Below are 17,847 nucleotides of genomic sequence, written 5' to 3' on the forward strand. Positions count from 1 at the left end.
CTGTTCGCCCGCGTCTTCACCCGCGTTTTCAAAGGAAAACCCGCATAGTTCCCGTTCCCGTGGGATTTCCGGGATAAAACCTATCCTATCGGTTCAGTAGTTTATGCGTGAAAACCATACATACATACATACAAACCTTTCCTCTTTATAATATTAGTATAGATTAAGTTATTCAATAAGTTTTACTCAGTGAATAACATAATATAATTATTATACACTTATTTATGAGCAGTTTTTTTAGTTCAATTTTTACAGTATTTCCGTCAGAAAATCTTTTTAGTTGGATTCCGTCGTTTTGTATAACCTCAAACATAACATACCTACAGACAAACATTACCTGAATATTGTGCATGTTATATTATAACACATGCCTTTGAGGTCATAGTCGTGCATATAATCAATTCAATGGTTATTATATAGTTTTTACATACATAATAATTCATAATATGATGAGGTCTGCGGTTAGCAAACACAAAGAATAATAATTATCGATTGAATATAATATATAAATAATATAATAATTAGCCCATAGAGTTGATGGGAGAGACAAAATAGTTGCGGAGACAAAAGTTGCTCTTGCGCGCTAGCTCTGTGGACGAAGGAACGTCTGTATCAGTGTCGTCAAAAATAAAGTTAGATATTATACAATCATAATAAAAACATAAGAGACAACGCTGGAAGTTCATTTAAAATATTATTTAGGTAAATAGAATATCAGACGGTAGAGAAACAATGGAGAAACACCTATTCACGTTAAATTTTACGCATAACGCAAGCCAATCGAATCATGTACAAGGAAACATTGAAAGAACTCGGTAATTTCGATTTGCTTGGCTTCTTGTATAAGTCTAGTATTGGCCTACTGACTAGTGTTTAAGTTTCTCTTAACCAGCAAGTCGGGTAACCTAGACGGGCAATTGAAGCTATAATGCTTCGTCCACACCGTGTTATCAAACCGTAAGCATGAATGTGTGTTGGCCTTTAATTGACGTATCAAGGATGTTGTTTAAATCCAAAAATAAACATCTTTACCGGTCTGTTAATTTTTTTACGACTGTTTTCTTATGGATTTTTGACATGGCACAAATGGAAAAGGTCACGTAGCCTTTTTTGATAAAACAAATGCTTATAAGCGAGGCAATAAAGTTTAAAATGAAAGATAACCTAAACCTGGCTTCAAATATTTATCTTCTTATCTTCTTATATATAAAAATGAATCGCAAAATGTGTTGGTAAGCGCATAACTCGAGAACGGCTGAACCGATTTCGATAATTCTTTTTTTATTATATTCCTTGAAGTACGAGGATGGTTTTTATGTAGAGAAAACGTAAATATGTACCACGGGCGAAGCCGGGGCGGACCGCTAGTATTTATATAAATTCTAAAAAGTCTACAGTATGAATGAATGGCATTAAAAATATTTTTAATTATTATTAGTGGCAATATACCGTGATAACTAATAATTCCCAGCCCCCCTAGTCAAGTGGCTTTCTGTTAGCGTAGCGTTCAATAGAATAGACTACGAATGTATGAGATTGACGTAGGCTGTAGATAAACGTATCTACAGGTTACGTCAATCTCATACATTCGTAGTCTATTCTATTGAACGCTACGCTAACAGAAAGCCACTTGACTAGGGGGGCAGCTCGGTGTGGACGTAACATAAAAGTAATTGCCATCTATGATTATCGAGAAAGTAGAACTGGAAGGGAAAACTAGTCTATAGATACTTACAGCTATATTATGCTAATTTTAATCATTAAGTATATTGTAAGAAAGAAAATATTGTGATTACGGAAAATATAATGTACTATCGCTCGTCCTGGCTACGTCTAGATTGATCCGGGATAAAAACAAAATAAAGTATAGCCTAGTATAGTATAGCTTTCCATCCACGGCTTTGTCTGTGTAAAACCACAGAATATATTATAATAGTACTACGTAAAACTTACAAAATTAGATACTATTACCTTCCCGGAGAATCAAGCCAATATTCACACAAAAAACAAGTAATACCATTAATAAAAATATAAGACTTTCGACTAGAAGATATTTATAGAAAATATCAAAGTTCAAAATTCTAAACTCTTTGGCATGTCCTTCACTGTGTTCTGTTCTTGAGATGCTAATTTTTTACTAAATTCTACTCTTCAACAGGTTTTCTTATATTGAAGAATGCTGACGTGTAGCTTGAATAACTATTTTTTATTCATTACCTAATCAAAAGTTATTGTTAATTTAGCCCAACATAAAAATATCTAATTTCTTTAATGTATTTGAACAGTTTTGCAAAGTGCAATCAATTTAGGTGGACAATTCCGAATGAGCAAATAAGTTTAGATCTATTTAACATTTTAAGGGAAATTAATTTTATCAATGTGCGTAGGATTTTTTCTTGTTTATTTTCTTCGGTAATTAATTGAGTATTTAAATACTTTTAGTATTTATTTTTCTAGGTATTAGATGTAATTATGGCCTAGCGTTTTTTATTTTATTTTATTATTTGTAATTTTAGGAAGAAAATTTTATAACAGATAAAAAATAATATAAATTTCTTAGTGACATTTTCATTTTCGTGGAAATGTTCTCTTATTTGATCAATGTATAAAAACAAGCGTAACTGCAAATGTTTGATTATAATATGTAACTAGATTTCTCCCGCGGCTTTGCCTGTATAATTTGTGTGAAGTGGTTTAATAAGATCGAGTTCCTCTGAGCGACACATGATCTAAGATAAAATAGCATTTCCGCGGAAACTTAAGTAGGAAATGGCTTGTTATCTTTGTATGTCATATGCAGTCACTGATATTATTCTTGCAAAAATTAGCACATTATTAAACCCTACAGTACTTGTCTAAGAAACACTGAACCCTAATTTTTTTCTTAGAAATGATAGGACCGGGCTTTATTTTTCGATGAATCTATATTTAAGAAAGGATACTAAAACATCACAATTAATTTAAAAAATGCTTAAATTTATGCACAAAACAACACGTGTACGATTTGTCAATATTTATATTAGGTATCTATATTTATATTTTTATGGGTTATCTTGTGGAATATTTTTGGCATTTATAATATTTTTCTTTATAATGTTATAATTATTTACTTTTTATTAAGTGCGAATACAACAGGGATTGAACCCAAGTTAATGTACTACCTACATTATAAATAAAAACTGTGTCAATAGTATTGTCTTAAATTTGAGCGGAAAAGCGTAGTACAAGCAATATCCGGTCTTTCGGCCAATAGAACTCAAGGATCATCGGCGGCAATATCCGTTTTAATTTATATTTGTTTATTGTTCGCTTTAATTAAAATGTCTAGCTCAATATAGATGCGAATTTATGATGTTTATCGTGAATAAGGCTTTGTCTTAGTTTAAAATTGTGCATTATTAAATTTACTACTAGAATCACTTATTGTTCAAGCTTAAATAACTTATAAACTAATAATTTTAAGAGCATCATAGCAAACTTAAGTACATATTTAGGTATTCCAGGCTTCTTCATCACCACAGTTCACCACCATTAAAAAAGAGGAGTAGGTTTTACTATAGTAGCATAATCTATTAAGATAAATTTAAGTGTTATTTTTTTTGTTGCAGTAGTGACGGTGAATATTCACCCACCGGCTACAATATGAGAAACAGTAGCAAGTAAGTAATTAATTAAGTATTTAAAAATTAAGTAATAAATGTATAAAATAGTTTCAAAATAGGTACAGTCGTTCAACAACTTCCTACAAGATAAACATGAATATAACTTTATGTAAACGTCAATATGTTACTTGTTGCCACTTGTTGCATATATTGAAAACGGATGTGCCAATTGGGATGGTTTTCCAAATACTTGCTAAAAAATCTTCATAAACTTCCCTTTTTCAATCGAGTTCAAAAAATGAAGAGTTTCTTAAATTTTTTTTTGGTTAGTTGCTTCCGATTTTGATCCTATTTTAATTTTTTCCAGTTCTGACCATTTGAAGACGATTCCGTTTTTTTGTTAAAAAATATTATTTAAATGAATAACAAATCCAACCAGAGATAATAAATGTATGTTATCGTGATTAATCACCTAATATTTATTAAAATCTAAAGATGTACCTAGTAAATGAGTTACAAGTATTCAACTACGTGTCCATTTAGTTTAGAACGTGCATATATGTAAATAGTGTTATCTATGATATGAGCTGTCAGTTAAAGAATATTTTAAAATATAGATATAATAAAAATGAATCGCCACACGTTGCTAAGCATAATACTCGAGAACGGCTCGACCAATTGGCTAATTTGTTTTTAACGTTTTGGATGAGGCCCTATGAATTTTCTCATGAACAGAAAACACGAAAAAGTTGGCCAGAGCAAAGTCTACCAGAGCAGTCTAATAACTAGTCTAATATAATAACACAACAGATAATTATCATTCGAAGAAAAATATCATTTAGTTAATCTTATTTTTATAACGTCCACTAGAAGATAATTTATATTGTATTGCAATTTGCAACTAACATTTGCTGTGTGAAGTCTCTCGGAAGCAAAATGAAATAGAAGGAAATCATAACATGTTGCTTTAAAAATTATGTTTTCGGAGAAACTATGAGACCCATATACCCATATAGTGAGTGATTTCCCTCAACACTGTAAAACATATTTTATGAAAGTATTGTTTTTCTCTGAATAAATACTGCTTCTGTATATGTTTACTGAAATGCAAAGGTAAACTAGCTGTTCCGGCAAACTTAGTTCTGCCAAACTCTTATCACTTAGGGGTATGAAAAATCGTTGTGGTCCGATTCTCAGACCTACCCGATGTACACAGAAAATTTTATGAGAATAGGTCAAGCCGTTTCCGAGGATTTTAACTTCAAACAACACATGAGAATTCGATATTATATTAGACTAGCTGTTCCGGCAAAGGTTGTTCTGCTTTACTCTTATCACTTAGGGTTAAGAAAAATCGTTGTGGTCCGATTCTTAGACCTACCCGATATATACAGAAAATTTTATGAGAATAGGTCAAGCCGTTTCCGAGGACTAGTTGACTAGCTTTCCGCCTTTCTCTTGAATCACTATCTATCTATTAAAAAACCGCATCTAAATCCGTTGCGTAGTTTTAAAGAGTTAATATAGGCCCCTATATTCACAAAATTAGGGACAGAGAAAGCGACTTTGTTTTATACTACGTTATGTGAAGTCCCGTGTCCCCTAGTAGAGTAAGGGGCAGAGGCATTATTCATACATCTGTTTTACTGATCTATACTAATATTATAAAGCTGAAGAGTTTGTTTGTTTGTTTGAACGCGCTAATCTCAGGAACTACTGGTCCGATTTGAAAAATTCTTTCGGTGTCAGATAGCCCATTCATCGAGGAAGGCTCTAGGCTATGTATCATCACGCTAAGACCAACAGGAGCGGAGCCACGCGGGTGAAACTGCGGAGCGCAGCTAGTTTGTTATATATACATATCTGATCTATACTATGTAGTGCGTGAGAAACAATTTCCACACTGGCTCTAGTATGAATATGTTTTCACTATTATATGCTAAAAGCGGTGTGTTTGATAAACATTGGCAATCGAACACCGACGACGTGTCACGTGTGACCGCGAATGTTAAGTATTCAATAAACAGATTTAATTATGTATTTCTATTTGAATTATCGTCATTTCTCAGTGTGTAAATATGTATGATGTTGGTCGTGAAATTATTGAAATGGATATAATGTTGGATTCTCAGTGAATAGAAACAAGTTTACTATAAAAACAAATGATTAATTTCAATTAGAAATTAAAGATTTTAAACGCGATTTATTCATTTAAAACATTATTTTTTTAATTCATTATTTTTCCGATGTTTCGCACAATATATTTATTTCTCCGGAGACAAACACTAGAAATTACTATTTTCAGACCAACACCTGGAGTCGCGTGGCACATTAAAATTCAAATTTCTATAATTAGGTACTTAAATGTTAAAAAACCTTGTTAAATGTTGAACTAAAAAATTACTATCATTTAAAAATTTCTCTCGCACTTGACTCGGTCGACCAGCTAACAGCGTTGACGTAATTTTTCTAACATTAATCATTATACATTTTTAATTGGTCTATCTAATAATCTTACTACTAAGTACAGTTTTATTTAATTTACGTTTTTTTTTTCGCTTTTGTAGCAAAGGATCTGCCTGACAGTCTCGAATAACAAACATATAACACAATGATGTGTATAAATATTTTAACGTCAAAGTATGTTTCTTTTTTTTAATGTGTCTTAGTTAGAGTGACGTGTTTTTTGCACATTCAAGTCATATTTACACATTTTATTAATGATCAAGTCGAAGTTCTTTAGTTGAACGCGCTAATCTCTGGGATTAAATATAACATACTTATAAAGTCGTAACTAGCTGTGCTCCGCGGTTTTATCCGCAGTGCTCCGCTCCTGTTGGTCTTAGCGAGATGATATAGCCTATAGCCTTCCTCAATTAATGGGCTATCTAACACTGAAAGAATTTTTCAAATCGGACCAGTAATTCCCGAGATTAGCGCGTTCAAACAAACTCTTCAGCTTTATAATATTAGTATAGATAAGGAAAATACCCAGGTTTCAATGACGCTCTGTTGAATTGTCTCATTACACCCATTACCGAGTTGACAATTCATTTGGACAATAACGATGCACGCTTAATTTAACACACACATTGTTATAGGTAAACAATTTAACTAGAAGTAAACATGAACACCCTAACTAAATCATTTAATTGTAAATAGTTATATGTAATTATTGTTATAACTATCTTTATTTTATCCCTACTAATAATATTATAAATGCGAAAGTATCTGTCTGTCTGTCTGTTACGCTTTCCTGCTTAAATCTCTCAACCGCGCCGTTATGATGAAATTTGGCACAGACCCTGAGAATGAACATACCTAGGCTACCTTTTATCAAAACACCACGCGGGCGAAGCCGCGGGCGGAAGCTAGTTGAATATAAAATTTACAGATAATAGTAGGTATGTGATATGCATTGTACTGGGCTACATGATCAGTTGAGATAATTTAAATCTTATAAAGATTAAACTTACAGATACATATTTATCAAGTTCGTTTTATTATTATAGGTAAGTAGCCAACGAATCTTGTTATTATTGTAAGAAGGCTTTACGATCGTAATGACTCAGCAGTCAATCAACATATTTCTATAAAAGATCTTTATTATGGGAATTTTTATCTTAAATATTCTTTGAAATTTCAATAGCAATTAATTTTCTATACGTCATTATCGATGTTTTCCCATTTTTTTGTTGACGTTGCGGTTTTGCGAAATATTCGAGGAAAAAAATGAGTCATTTGATAAAATAATTAAAAAACTTGATTTTTTTAATCGCAAATAAAATAAAAAGCTTATGAATATGTATTAAATATACTAAAATCCTAAAAACGGCACCTTTCCAAGTAATATTTAAATGAATTAAAATGAGCAGAGTCTTAGAAGAATTAACGTTGTAGGTAAAATTAAATGAGTTTTATAAAACACTAGCATTCCGCCCGCGGCTTCACCCGCGTTTTCAAAGAAAAACCCGCATAGTTCCCGTTCCTGTGGGATTTCCGGGATAAAACCTATCCTATGTGTTAATCCAAGTTACCTTCTATATGTGTGCTAATTTTCATTGTAATCGGTTCAGTAGTATTTGCGTGAAAGAGTCAAACACACACACACACATCCTCACAAACTTTCGCATTTATAATACATATTAGTAAGATATAAAATTAGACTTTTCTGTCCACCACTTTTGTCTTAGTAGAGAAAAAAATTGGGCCGCCTCAGCTTCAAGAATATCCATTATTTTATGACAAAATTAATCGAAACTACAGCGTCAGTTATTAAACTTAACGTTATTAACAAAAAATCCCGAAAAAAAAAATTAAGTTTTGAACTGGGAACACGAGCATAATAATTTATCACGTCGTAAACCGTCAAATCAACACTTAACAGTATTTCTGTATAAAAATATGTTAAGTATCTTCAAGTGCAGTAAGATTTACGACAAACATGATGAAAAAATGTTATCAAACTCTTACAACAAAAAAAAAACAGTGTTTGACGACATATTTTTGAAATACATAATCGATAACTATTAAACATAATGAAGGTGGCCCGATTTTTTTGGCGACCAGTATAGAATCTGCTTTTAGAACCAACAATTTCTTATTACTTAGTACATATTAATAAACAGTTTGGAAATAGCTAGAAACTAATAATATGTATAAGTAAAAAATTGGTTCGTCTTGATACGTTACTGTCAGGAAATTCCGTGTGGACAACAGATATCACGCCCCTCGATGACTTCTTATACCTAATGAAAGAAAACCTCAAAAAATTTAAAAACGTTTTTTATTTACAATTTAACATTCCGGTTTCAAAAAACGTTAAGAGCTTTTTTTAATTTAATATTTATATTTTTACATTTAGTTATATTTTTACTAGTTAAGTGCATAATAAAAATAATATATGTAAAAAATTATTATTATTATATGAGATTAATAGTGGCTTCTCTACGGAAACAAAACATGCAGTCTCAAAAACAATCAATACATAAAAAGCTTAAAAGTAGTAACGTTTGGGAAGTTGTAGAGTAATCTAGATATGGACAGATTTTTTAAATTATTTTACCAATATAAATAAATAAAATAAATAAATATTATAGGACATTATAGGCTTGTGATGATTTTAATATCCCGACAACAAGCTTTATTGCACAATAAAAAAGGAGTATACTTATTAGCTATTACCCTGACACGTTCATTGCTCATTAAAACCTTCCGCAGGTAATGGCTGATTGTGCACGGATGGCTTGCTTCACTAACATCATGTCATTAGAAAAATCAGGAAAAATCACAGCTCTAACGCGTTAAAAATGACTTTAAAAACACCGTATTTTATAGTTCAGTTTTTTAGAGAAACACACAATTCGTTAGCTCTACTTTTAATTAGTTATATTTCGATTTTACTTGCAATATAAAATAAAAATTACTTTTAAAACGAAATATAAGTAAATAGTTTGGAAAATCCAAAAGTGCACGCCTCATAATTTTTTTTTTAATAATTTTTTTGTTTATTTAATAACAATTAAACCACATCGAATCAGACCCTGAAAAATGAAAGGGTTCTATTCCTGAGCATACTCAAGCGTAAGAGAAAAAAAAAGACTCGATTAGTAAAGTATTTCGGTCGCTATCGTGTTAACAAGAAAATCCTCCGCACATACAGACACACGGACGTCCAAGACAGAACTTTTTTAAACTGTTTTTTAACTAGTTTAAATAACTAAAATGACATCAAAAATATCATGAATGTTAAAAATAGTGTTTTTTCTTAATATGTGTGTGTATGTATTATCTTACAAGTGCAATGTATGATACATAAAGACATTTTAAGTTTGAAAAATCAGATGTTTTGCGCGAAGTGACAGTAGTACCCACCTCAACGCTTCGCTTATGAGGCGTGCAATAAAAGTGTGACTAGTGAATTGTGTTTCTCTAAAAATCTGAACTATAAAATGCAGTTCCATCAAGAGGTAACAATTCAAATATGAATACTTAAGTATACAGTGAAATTAGCAATTGATTAAATGATTCACAGCCTTATACCTAAATTTCCTTTATTTATTAACAAAATAAATAATTCGTACCAAGGTTCAACCGTTTTTGCGACTCATAAGGAAAACGCCAAGGTTGTCGCGCCTTCTAAATTTGCGGTTTACTTATATTTGGTACTTCAAATTTAATTTATCTGGATATTAAGTACTGTTCTCTTGAGTGCCTTATTTGTTAAGTACTTAGAGTATGTGTGGAAAGGTTTGTATTGTTTCAGTATGGTATGCCACTTACGATTTTATACTACTGATTTAAGAGGTCTTAAATATGTTTCAGGGGGTAGTAAAATGAGTATATGAGTATAGAGAAGAATTTAGAGTCAAATATGGTGTCCCAATTTCATTTACTAAAAATATTTTATATTATCTACATTGTGTTAAGCCACTATGATGTAAATTTTGGAACAATGTAAATTATTTCAATTACTATAATATTATCGCGTATCGTGTAAACGACCGGGTTCATTGAAAATAGGCTTATATTTACTTTATTAATTGTACAATTTATATTTCCAATTAATAAAAAAAATAAGTTATACACTATAAAGTTCTTTCTTTCTATAAATAGAAAGAAAGAATATTTGTTCGTAAGTGACATACGTTTACTTTCTCAAACTCAACGAGTTGAGTTAACAATTCTATGTATATTGTGACGTAACCACGTGACAAACACACAACATTGCGTGTTATTTGCATACAATTTCTAGGTGTTGACATTGACTTTAATATCATTGAACGAATGAAACAAATGCATTGTATACATAATACGGTTACGCTCATTTTAAATGCGTGAAAATTTTATGCGTTCCCTTTATATAGAAATATATTAAGTAGCTACGTTTCTTGCGTTAATAGCGTTTTTTATTTATTTTAAAATGCTTCTTTTAATAATATGTTGTTTGTGTATTAGTAAAATAAGATACCGTACATTTTGTAAGTTTTTTGAAGATATAGTTTCTGGAACTACTGAAGCAATTTTCAATAATAAGTGTTTATTAAGTTTAATGTTGATCGTTTGAACACGTTGAGTTCGGTTCATTAAATAAAGTAAAGGAAAGCAGTGGGTAGATTATAAAATCGCTTAGAGCATTAAACCAACTTAATGCTCTAAGTAAAATCGCCATATGTAAATTCGATAATGACCTCGCTTGTATTGTAAACAACAACAACTGAAAATGTCACAAACACATCAACATATTATGTATGCCATGGAACTCGATTACTTCTTATTTAGACTATCGAACGGCACTTTGTATTTAAATGTTACTTTTATTTAAATTTATACTAATATTATAAAGCTGAAGAGTTTGTTTGTTTGTTTGTTTGAACGCGCTAATCTCGGGAACTACTGGTCAGATTAAAAAAAATATTTCGATGTTAGATAGCTCTTTTATCGAGGAATGTTGTAGGCTATATCATCATGCTACGACCAACAGGAGTGGAGTCACGGGGGTGAAACCCCGCGGAGCTACTAGTTATGGATAAGATTCTAAACGCCACAAAATAACATATAAATTTTACCTATACCACACATAAGTAAATAGTTTCCCTGCATTAAGTAGTGTACGTAATATTTTGTTAACATCTGCGTCTGTAGTACAAGTCTATACTACCATTACGCATCTTCAAAATAATTCGCGGATGCCAGTTCCTATCCATATTTTAATCCCTATTAAAATTTAGAAGTACCCTACTGTAAAAGCTATTTCCTATTATTATTTTATTTATTTTCAAGACAGTTTTATGTGCTAGGGGGTGATATAGTAATGATATAAACATTAAAGAGTAAAAGAGATTCGAGAATCCTTTACATCTAACTCCGTATCTATGTTAAGGATTATTTCCTTATAGTGTTGTATATCGGTGAATGTACAGTTTTCATAACGTTATTTTATTACGAAAGTAATTTCCACAGTTCGTGAGTTTATCGTCGGAACATACGGATGTGTGTTAAGAAACATTATAGACTGGTTTCTTAGTTATCGAATAGATTTGCATAATTGTTTACTATGAGGTCAGTAACCTTTCATAACGGTTGCCGGGACTCGGTGTCCTATACCGTTATTGCGTTAACGTTATTTTAACAGGCTATTGTTGTAAATAACTGTTATCCTGATTTGACATGAATGTCATTAGCAGCCTTGAATCAGATAGATTAAGCGATCAGCTGACTGTAATATGTTTGTTTGTTTTTTCTACAAGTTGTATTGTTTTTGGATGAAATAGTTTGCGTGATCTCTGCGTTATTTCTTTCGTGACTTCTTAGTAACGTTCGTTGTGGTAACGTTTGATTTTTGTGCAAGAATGCTTGATTAAATACTTCCATTATCAAAATTTTACTAGTACGTAGTAGGTAGGTATATTATCCGCATCACCATAATTTTCTCCATTTTGTAACATTTCATACCTATGAAATCGTCTGAAAAAGAAATGATACTTACATATAACAATATTTTTTGACTAATATCTTTAATTAATATATTACTATTATTATGTGTCATTTACTAGAATCAACACGCAAGCGAAGTCTCGGGCGGAAGCTAGTGTTATATAATGTAATTAGATATAGCCTGACATTGGCGAATATTCGAGTATTATCCGTTTAGCGGCGCCAAGTAATATTATGTAAAAAAATGACCGCCTTTTTTGCTTCGATTGTAAATACGCGCGTACTCAATGTGTTACATAATAATTGAATAAGTTATCTGTGAAAGTTGCTTTCATTTGTTTTGGTGTTTCTTTCCGGTGTATTAAGTTATATTTAATAATATATTAGTGTCAAATGTTAATCTTTGATCTACATACCTACTTAAGAGATTAAAAGTTGGTATAATATCGTTTATTAGTATATAACAGTCATTTATTTAGTGTTGACGTTAAATTTTTAATATCAAATAAATTACAAATATCAAATAAAATTACTCAAAATGTAAAAGTTATAACTCGTATAAAGATATCCTCATTTTTAACTATAAAAAATTTTAGAATATTACTATATGTGTAGACCGTACTCGGCTTATAAAAAAAACGATTTTTACTAAAGGTTCCATCGTAAAACGTTATATTACTTACGATGGTTATAGTCTTTGTAACTGTTACATTGATACGTTCCGTACTAACGAATAAAACGATATCTTTATATTTATAATAAGCCCTAAGCCCTAAGTACTAAGTACTGACCTAAGCATACAGTCAAAAGTAACGAGTCCCATGACGTATACAATACGGTCAAGTGGGGTGGTTGACCCTGGTGACGATGAACCTGAACCGGTTGACTCTAAAAAATGCTAACCAACGAGATGTTGTAATGCACATCTAGTCGGTTATGCAACTGGGCATAACTAGGTACCCATATAATAGAAATGCACTACTACTATATCTTTCTGTCCCGGTGTCTCGGGTACCCGGTGGACACGAAAAAATGACTATTTGGCAAGACACGGCAGGCTGATGAAAATTGTCCCTTAAGAAAATCGATCAGTGAAACAGATGAATGCATCTGATCCATACCCCACTAGGGGGCACCAGACAATTGCCAATCAAATACATATCGACTGATTACCAGCACTAACAAATCAATTGGTCACACAATAAAGTTCTATGAATACTTAGAAATATAGTTTTATGAACACAATGAATGCAATAAGCAAATAAGTAGCTTACAAATGTTGGGTGCAAGTTAAAGCGGCACGTGTAAACAAAATTGATTCCACGCAATGTGCAATGTATGGTTTACTATTTAGTTGTAATATACATGGGTAATTAATAATATTGTTTAGTTATCAAGGCTGGAGATTTAAAGATTGAATATATACACCTGGAAGATAATAATTACACGTCTTAAATGGTTGTGATTTACAGAGTAAATAGTTTTTACTTTATTTTTTAGAACTGATTTTTTATAAGTCAAGGCGTCACTACAGCTCAATTAGCCGTAACTATTCATAGTACAAACTAAAAAAAAAATAAACACCGGAGTTCTGTTCGCTTATAAGTTACTATAAGTACAAAATATGTAATAGTGCTATAACTACAAATATATTCAAATAAAACAATTGTAAATTCTTAGCTTCAATATTGGCTGCGATAATGGTAGACAAATCAATCAAATCAAATACTATGTTCGAGACAACTGTACATATCTATGATCCCGTATAACCCATCATATTAAAACATAAAATCCTCAAAAAACCCATTAAAACAACATTATGTTAACCATTTGAAAGCAACACATATACAAGTTTAAGTGACTCCCCTGCGCCGTTCCCTCTGAGGGTTTAAAAGCACTCTAAACAACATAAAGTTATGGAGGTCGAGGGTTCAAGATCAGGTAAGCGTGTGGATTTAATGAAATTATGACCAGAACCCGTGACTACGCGACACACGTGCTTCGTAAAAACCAATTTATCGATAGGGTTGTTTACGTTATATTTACATGTTATGTACACAGATCTTTCAGCACTACACATTAGGTAGGTACACATTTAAAATTGTTTTTAAAGTTGTCTCATAAATTGAGTGATAACATTTTCTGTTGTTCTAATAATGCTTTAAGCTTTTTACAATTTGAACATTTATCTTTCGAGATTCTGTGAGAGGACACAGGTAACCTAGAATTCCTGGGTTCGATCTTTGGATACAAATATCAAAGTTGCAGTCGATAAGATTAGGATGTTCTTATTGTCCATAAAGAAAATGATGTTTTAAACAAATGAGAAATCATCTTTTTTGGTAACAAATCTACCGGTTTTATGTATTGAATGTATTTTAACTGGCCTCGACACGTTGCATCAGCCTTAACTGATCAAATAAAGAGATAAAGTTATTAAATTTATATATTTGTAGTCGGCTTCAAGAGCCTGATGAAATCGTGCATATTATTGAAACGTTACTTATAAGATATTACAGCTTTTGATTATTAATTAAAGCCGGCTACTCACGAACCTGCCGCAGCACAGGGGCAATATTGGAATTTGGAACAATCTCGATCGGTCGGCGCGGCGGTCGGAGCAATGTCAGATGTTCTCTAAATTGCCCCTGCTTCCCTATACACAATAATTAAGGAGCCAATAACTGAGGGTGCATATTCCAATATTGCCCCTGTGCAGGTAGGTGAGTATCCGGTTTAAGAGTTAATGACAGAAGTAGATACAGAATAGAATAGCTTCAAAATGAAAAGTCCTTCAAACATGTTGCCCTGACTTCAATATATTCTATTTTGTAGAATGAGTTTGCGTTTCTAACTTCTACTTTTATCACAGAATGGACATAAAAATGGCACCTTATAACATTATATCACGCAATGCTGCATTTTTCAGGTTTTTTTAATTTAATGAAACTAGAATAACAATTTGGTATCTTTTACATTTTACACGTGCACGACTTCTAAATCCTTGACTTCAAAAATATGTGTTAATTACGTCAGGCTTCGTTCATATTTTTATTGGATTAAAATCTATTTTTTTTTATTACTTAACAAACTATGCAGGTAAACAGTGAAGTGTAGATTTAAAAAGAACCGCGCTTTTTGCTCTTCACTTTAAGAATAAACCACCAAGTACTATCCCTACTAATATTATAAATGCGAAAGTAACTCTGTCTGTCTGTCTATCTGTTACGCTTTCCCGCTTAAACCTCTCAACCGATTTTGATGAAATTTGGCATAGACAATCTTTAGACCCTGAGAAAGAACATAGGCTACCTTTTAACAAAACACCACGCGGACGAAGCCGCGGGCGGAACCTAGTAACCTATATAATCTCTTATTAGAAAGAAAGGAAATACCTACGATTATTATGGACACATACACATAAATAAGTTACAATATATAGTTTATAGGTATTATTGGTATATTAACAACACTCTTATCACGTACATTCAGAGCCCTGCAGCTGTATGATACGGGGATTCAATTAGCAGAGGATTATATTTTAATAACCCTAAGACCTTTAAGTGTATCGACGCGAATTAATTACGTAACTAAGCCGGTGCAAAGCTTTGTCACTTGTTTATTTGTTATGCAACGCGAATCTGTTGATGATTTCTATACTTATGGATTTCTGAAGCTTTTTTTGTTTTTGGTGGATGGGTTACGTATCACGTAGTATATACATCAAGTATTTTAGTTGTTTGTTTCTGGAGATCTCCGAGAACATGTTGTGTTTAATATTATTGATTTGTTCGTACATTTTTAAGTGGTTTAATTTTAATGTTTCTATGATAGAAGTACCTACACATAATGTAGAAAATTTCGATCTCTTTTGCAATTGAATATTAATCGTCTTTATTCTATTAAAATATTAATTTAGTAATAATAATTTAGCTACATAAAATCCGTTATAAATTTGGATATCTAATGTTCACCGTTAGGTACCAATTTTCGTTTAATTTCTATTGCTATCATTTACGTACTTAGCTAGATATCTAAGAGAATATCTAGACCAAACATTTATACTGTGTCAAATTATAACATTAATTCGAAATCGCATATCAATATGACCTTAATAAACTTAATGACTACCGATTGTTATTTTGTTTAACACACTATAAAGGTGAAACAAGCAACGTCTAAGATATATGCGCCATAAAGGATCGCAATATGGGGTTTAATGAAACCCGTGTCGTAACTTCGAACAATATACATTATTAGTATGATAAAATATTACAGATCTTTAATGCAATATCTATTCTAATATTATAAGGCTGAAATGTTTGTTTGTTTGTTTGAAGCGCTTATCTCAGGAACTTGGCCCATTTATCGAGAAAGGCTACATTATATTCATGATTCATCCCACTAGGACATGCATCTATATGTATAATATATTCTAATAATGAGTATAATACCTACACGTAGAACATTATATCGGAAAATAGTTTAGATTCAATAGTAAATTGTTTCAGCTACTAAAACGTGACAATGAGTTAATTTATAAAATAAGATCTAACATTTAAATATTTAAGTTAGTTATAAACAAGGTCAGTTATATCTATTATGTACCAATAGAATTTTTAACCGACTTCAAAAAAGGAGGAGGTTCTCAATTCGGCCCGTATTATATGTTAAACTAGCTGTGCCGCGCGGTTTCACCCGCGTGGCTCCGCTCCTGTTGGTCTTAGCGTGATGATATATAGCCAATTGTCCTTCAAAATGTCCACCACCATTGTCAATACACAGACGTGCACGTTTTATTAAATTGTTTTTTAACGAGAGAAGTATATACGTTTTTTTGTCTTTTCACTTCATCCAATATGCACTGTTTTAATTGTTCGACACTAACCGGCTCACTTTTGTTCACTTAATTTCACTTCACAAAAAGGGGTCCAAGGGTGTGAGATCAGGTGAGCGAGGAGGCCAAGCTGCAGGCCCGCCTTCCTCGATAAATGGGCTATCTAACACCGAAAGAATTTTTCAAATCGGACCAATAGGTCCCGAGATGAGCGCGTTCAAACAAACAAACTCTTCAGCTTTATAATATTAGTATAGATTAGTATAGATATCAAAAATGGCAACATATAATTTTGTTCTCTTTATGTAAGCCTAATATGTAAGGAATTTTTACATTAACTTTATACAGGGTGTAATCGTTAAGTGTGCACAGGCGATTATTCCGTAACTATTACAGATATCAAAAAACTTTAAACTGATATCGAAAGTACTTAACCTAATGAGCCATAATAAATTTTTAAAAATAAAACGAGAAATATCTAAAAAATTAACTTGAAACCCTCCCATAAACTTCTTAAAAAAAAAAAACTTCGTCAAAGCGGTGTAACCGCCAGAACGCTTAGAAGTGATATTTGTAATGGTTTAATTACAATTTTGTATTATAATTATTTACAAAATTCATTATTCATTATTCGAATTCGACCGAGAAAGGACATAGGATAGGTTTTATCCCCGAAATTCCACGGGAACTATGCAGGTTTTTCTCTGACTGCGCGGGCGAGGCCGCGGGTGGAAAGCTAGTTCTTAATAATTACTAGTTTTTGTTATCGCCACAATATTTGAAATATGAAACACTCAAAATAATGAAAACCATTTGAATATAAGCATTGTGTAGAAAATGTAATATTTATAAATAAACCATACCTCATATAGATTAATTGAAAAGACCCTAATAGTAAACTGAAATACGATTACTAGAACGCTCGTCTAGCAAAATGAAAGAGAAATTTGTTTGTAAAATACATATATTAAT

The 17,847-nt window shown here is 31.8% G+C and overlaps 1 protein-coding gene across 2 annotated transcripts in view; it reads left to right on the forward strand.

The window, feature by feature from the left end:
* The window catches only part of Nep2 (M13 family metallopeptidase neprilysin 2), a 64,374-nt gene that overhangs the window by 12,343 nt on the left and 34,184 nt on the right, over positions 1-17,847 (forward strand). The window contains exon 2 of one of the 2 annotated variants that reach the window (XM_089695803.1): positions 3,609-3,659. In XM_089695803.1, coding sequence (XP_089551929.1) covers positions 3,609-3,659 — 51 coding nt within the window. The remainder of the gene's footprint in view (positions 1-3,608; positions 3,660-17,847) is intronic. The other variant, XM_089695810.1, reaches the window with a different exon arrangement.

Source organism: Colias philodice, chromosome 1 (genome assembly GCF_061535455.1).
Source record: "Colias philodice isolate Cphi_HAF_F1 chromosome 1, ilColPhil1 Martin Lab GWU primary, whole genome shotgun sequence".
Classification (NCBI taxonomy): domain Eukaryota; kingdom Metazoa; phylum Arthropoda; class Insecta; order Lepidoptera; family Pieridae; genus Colias; species Colias philodice.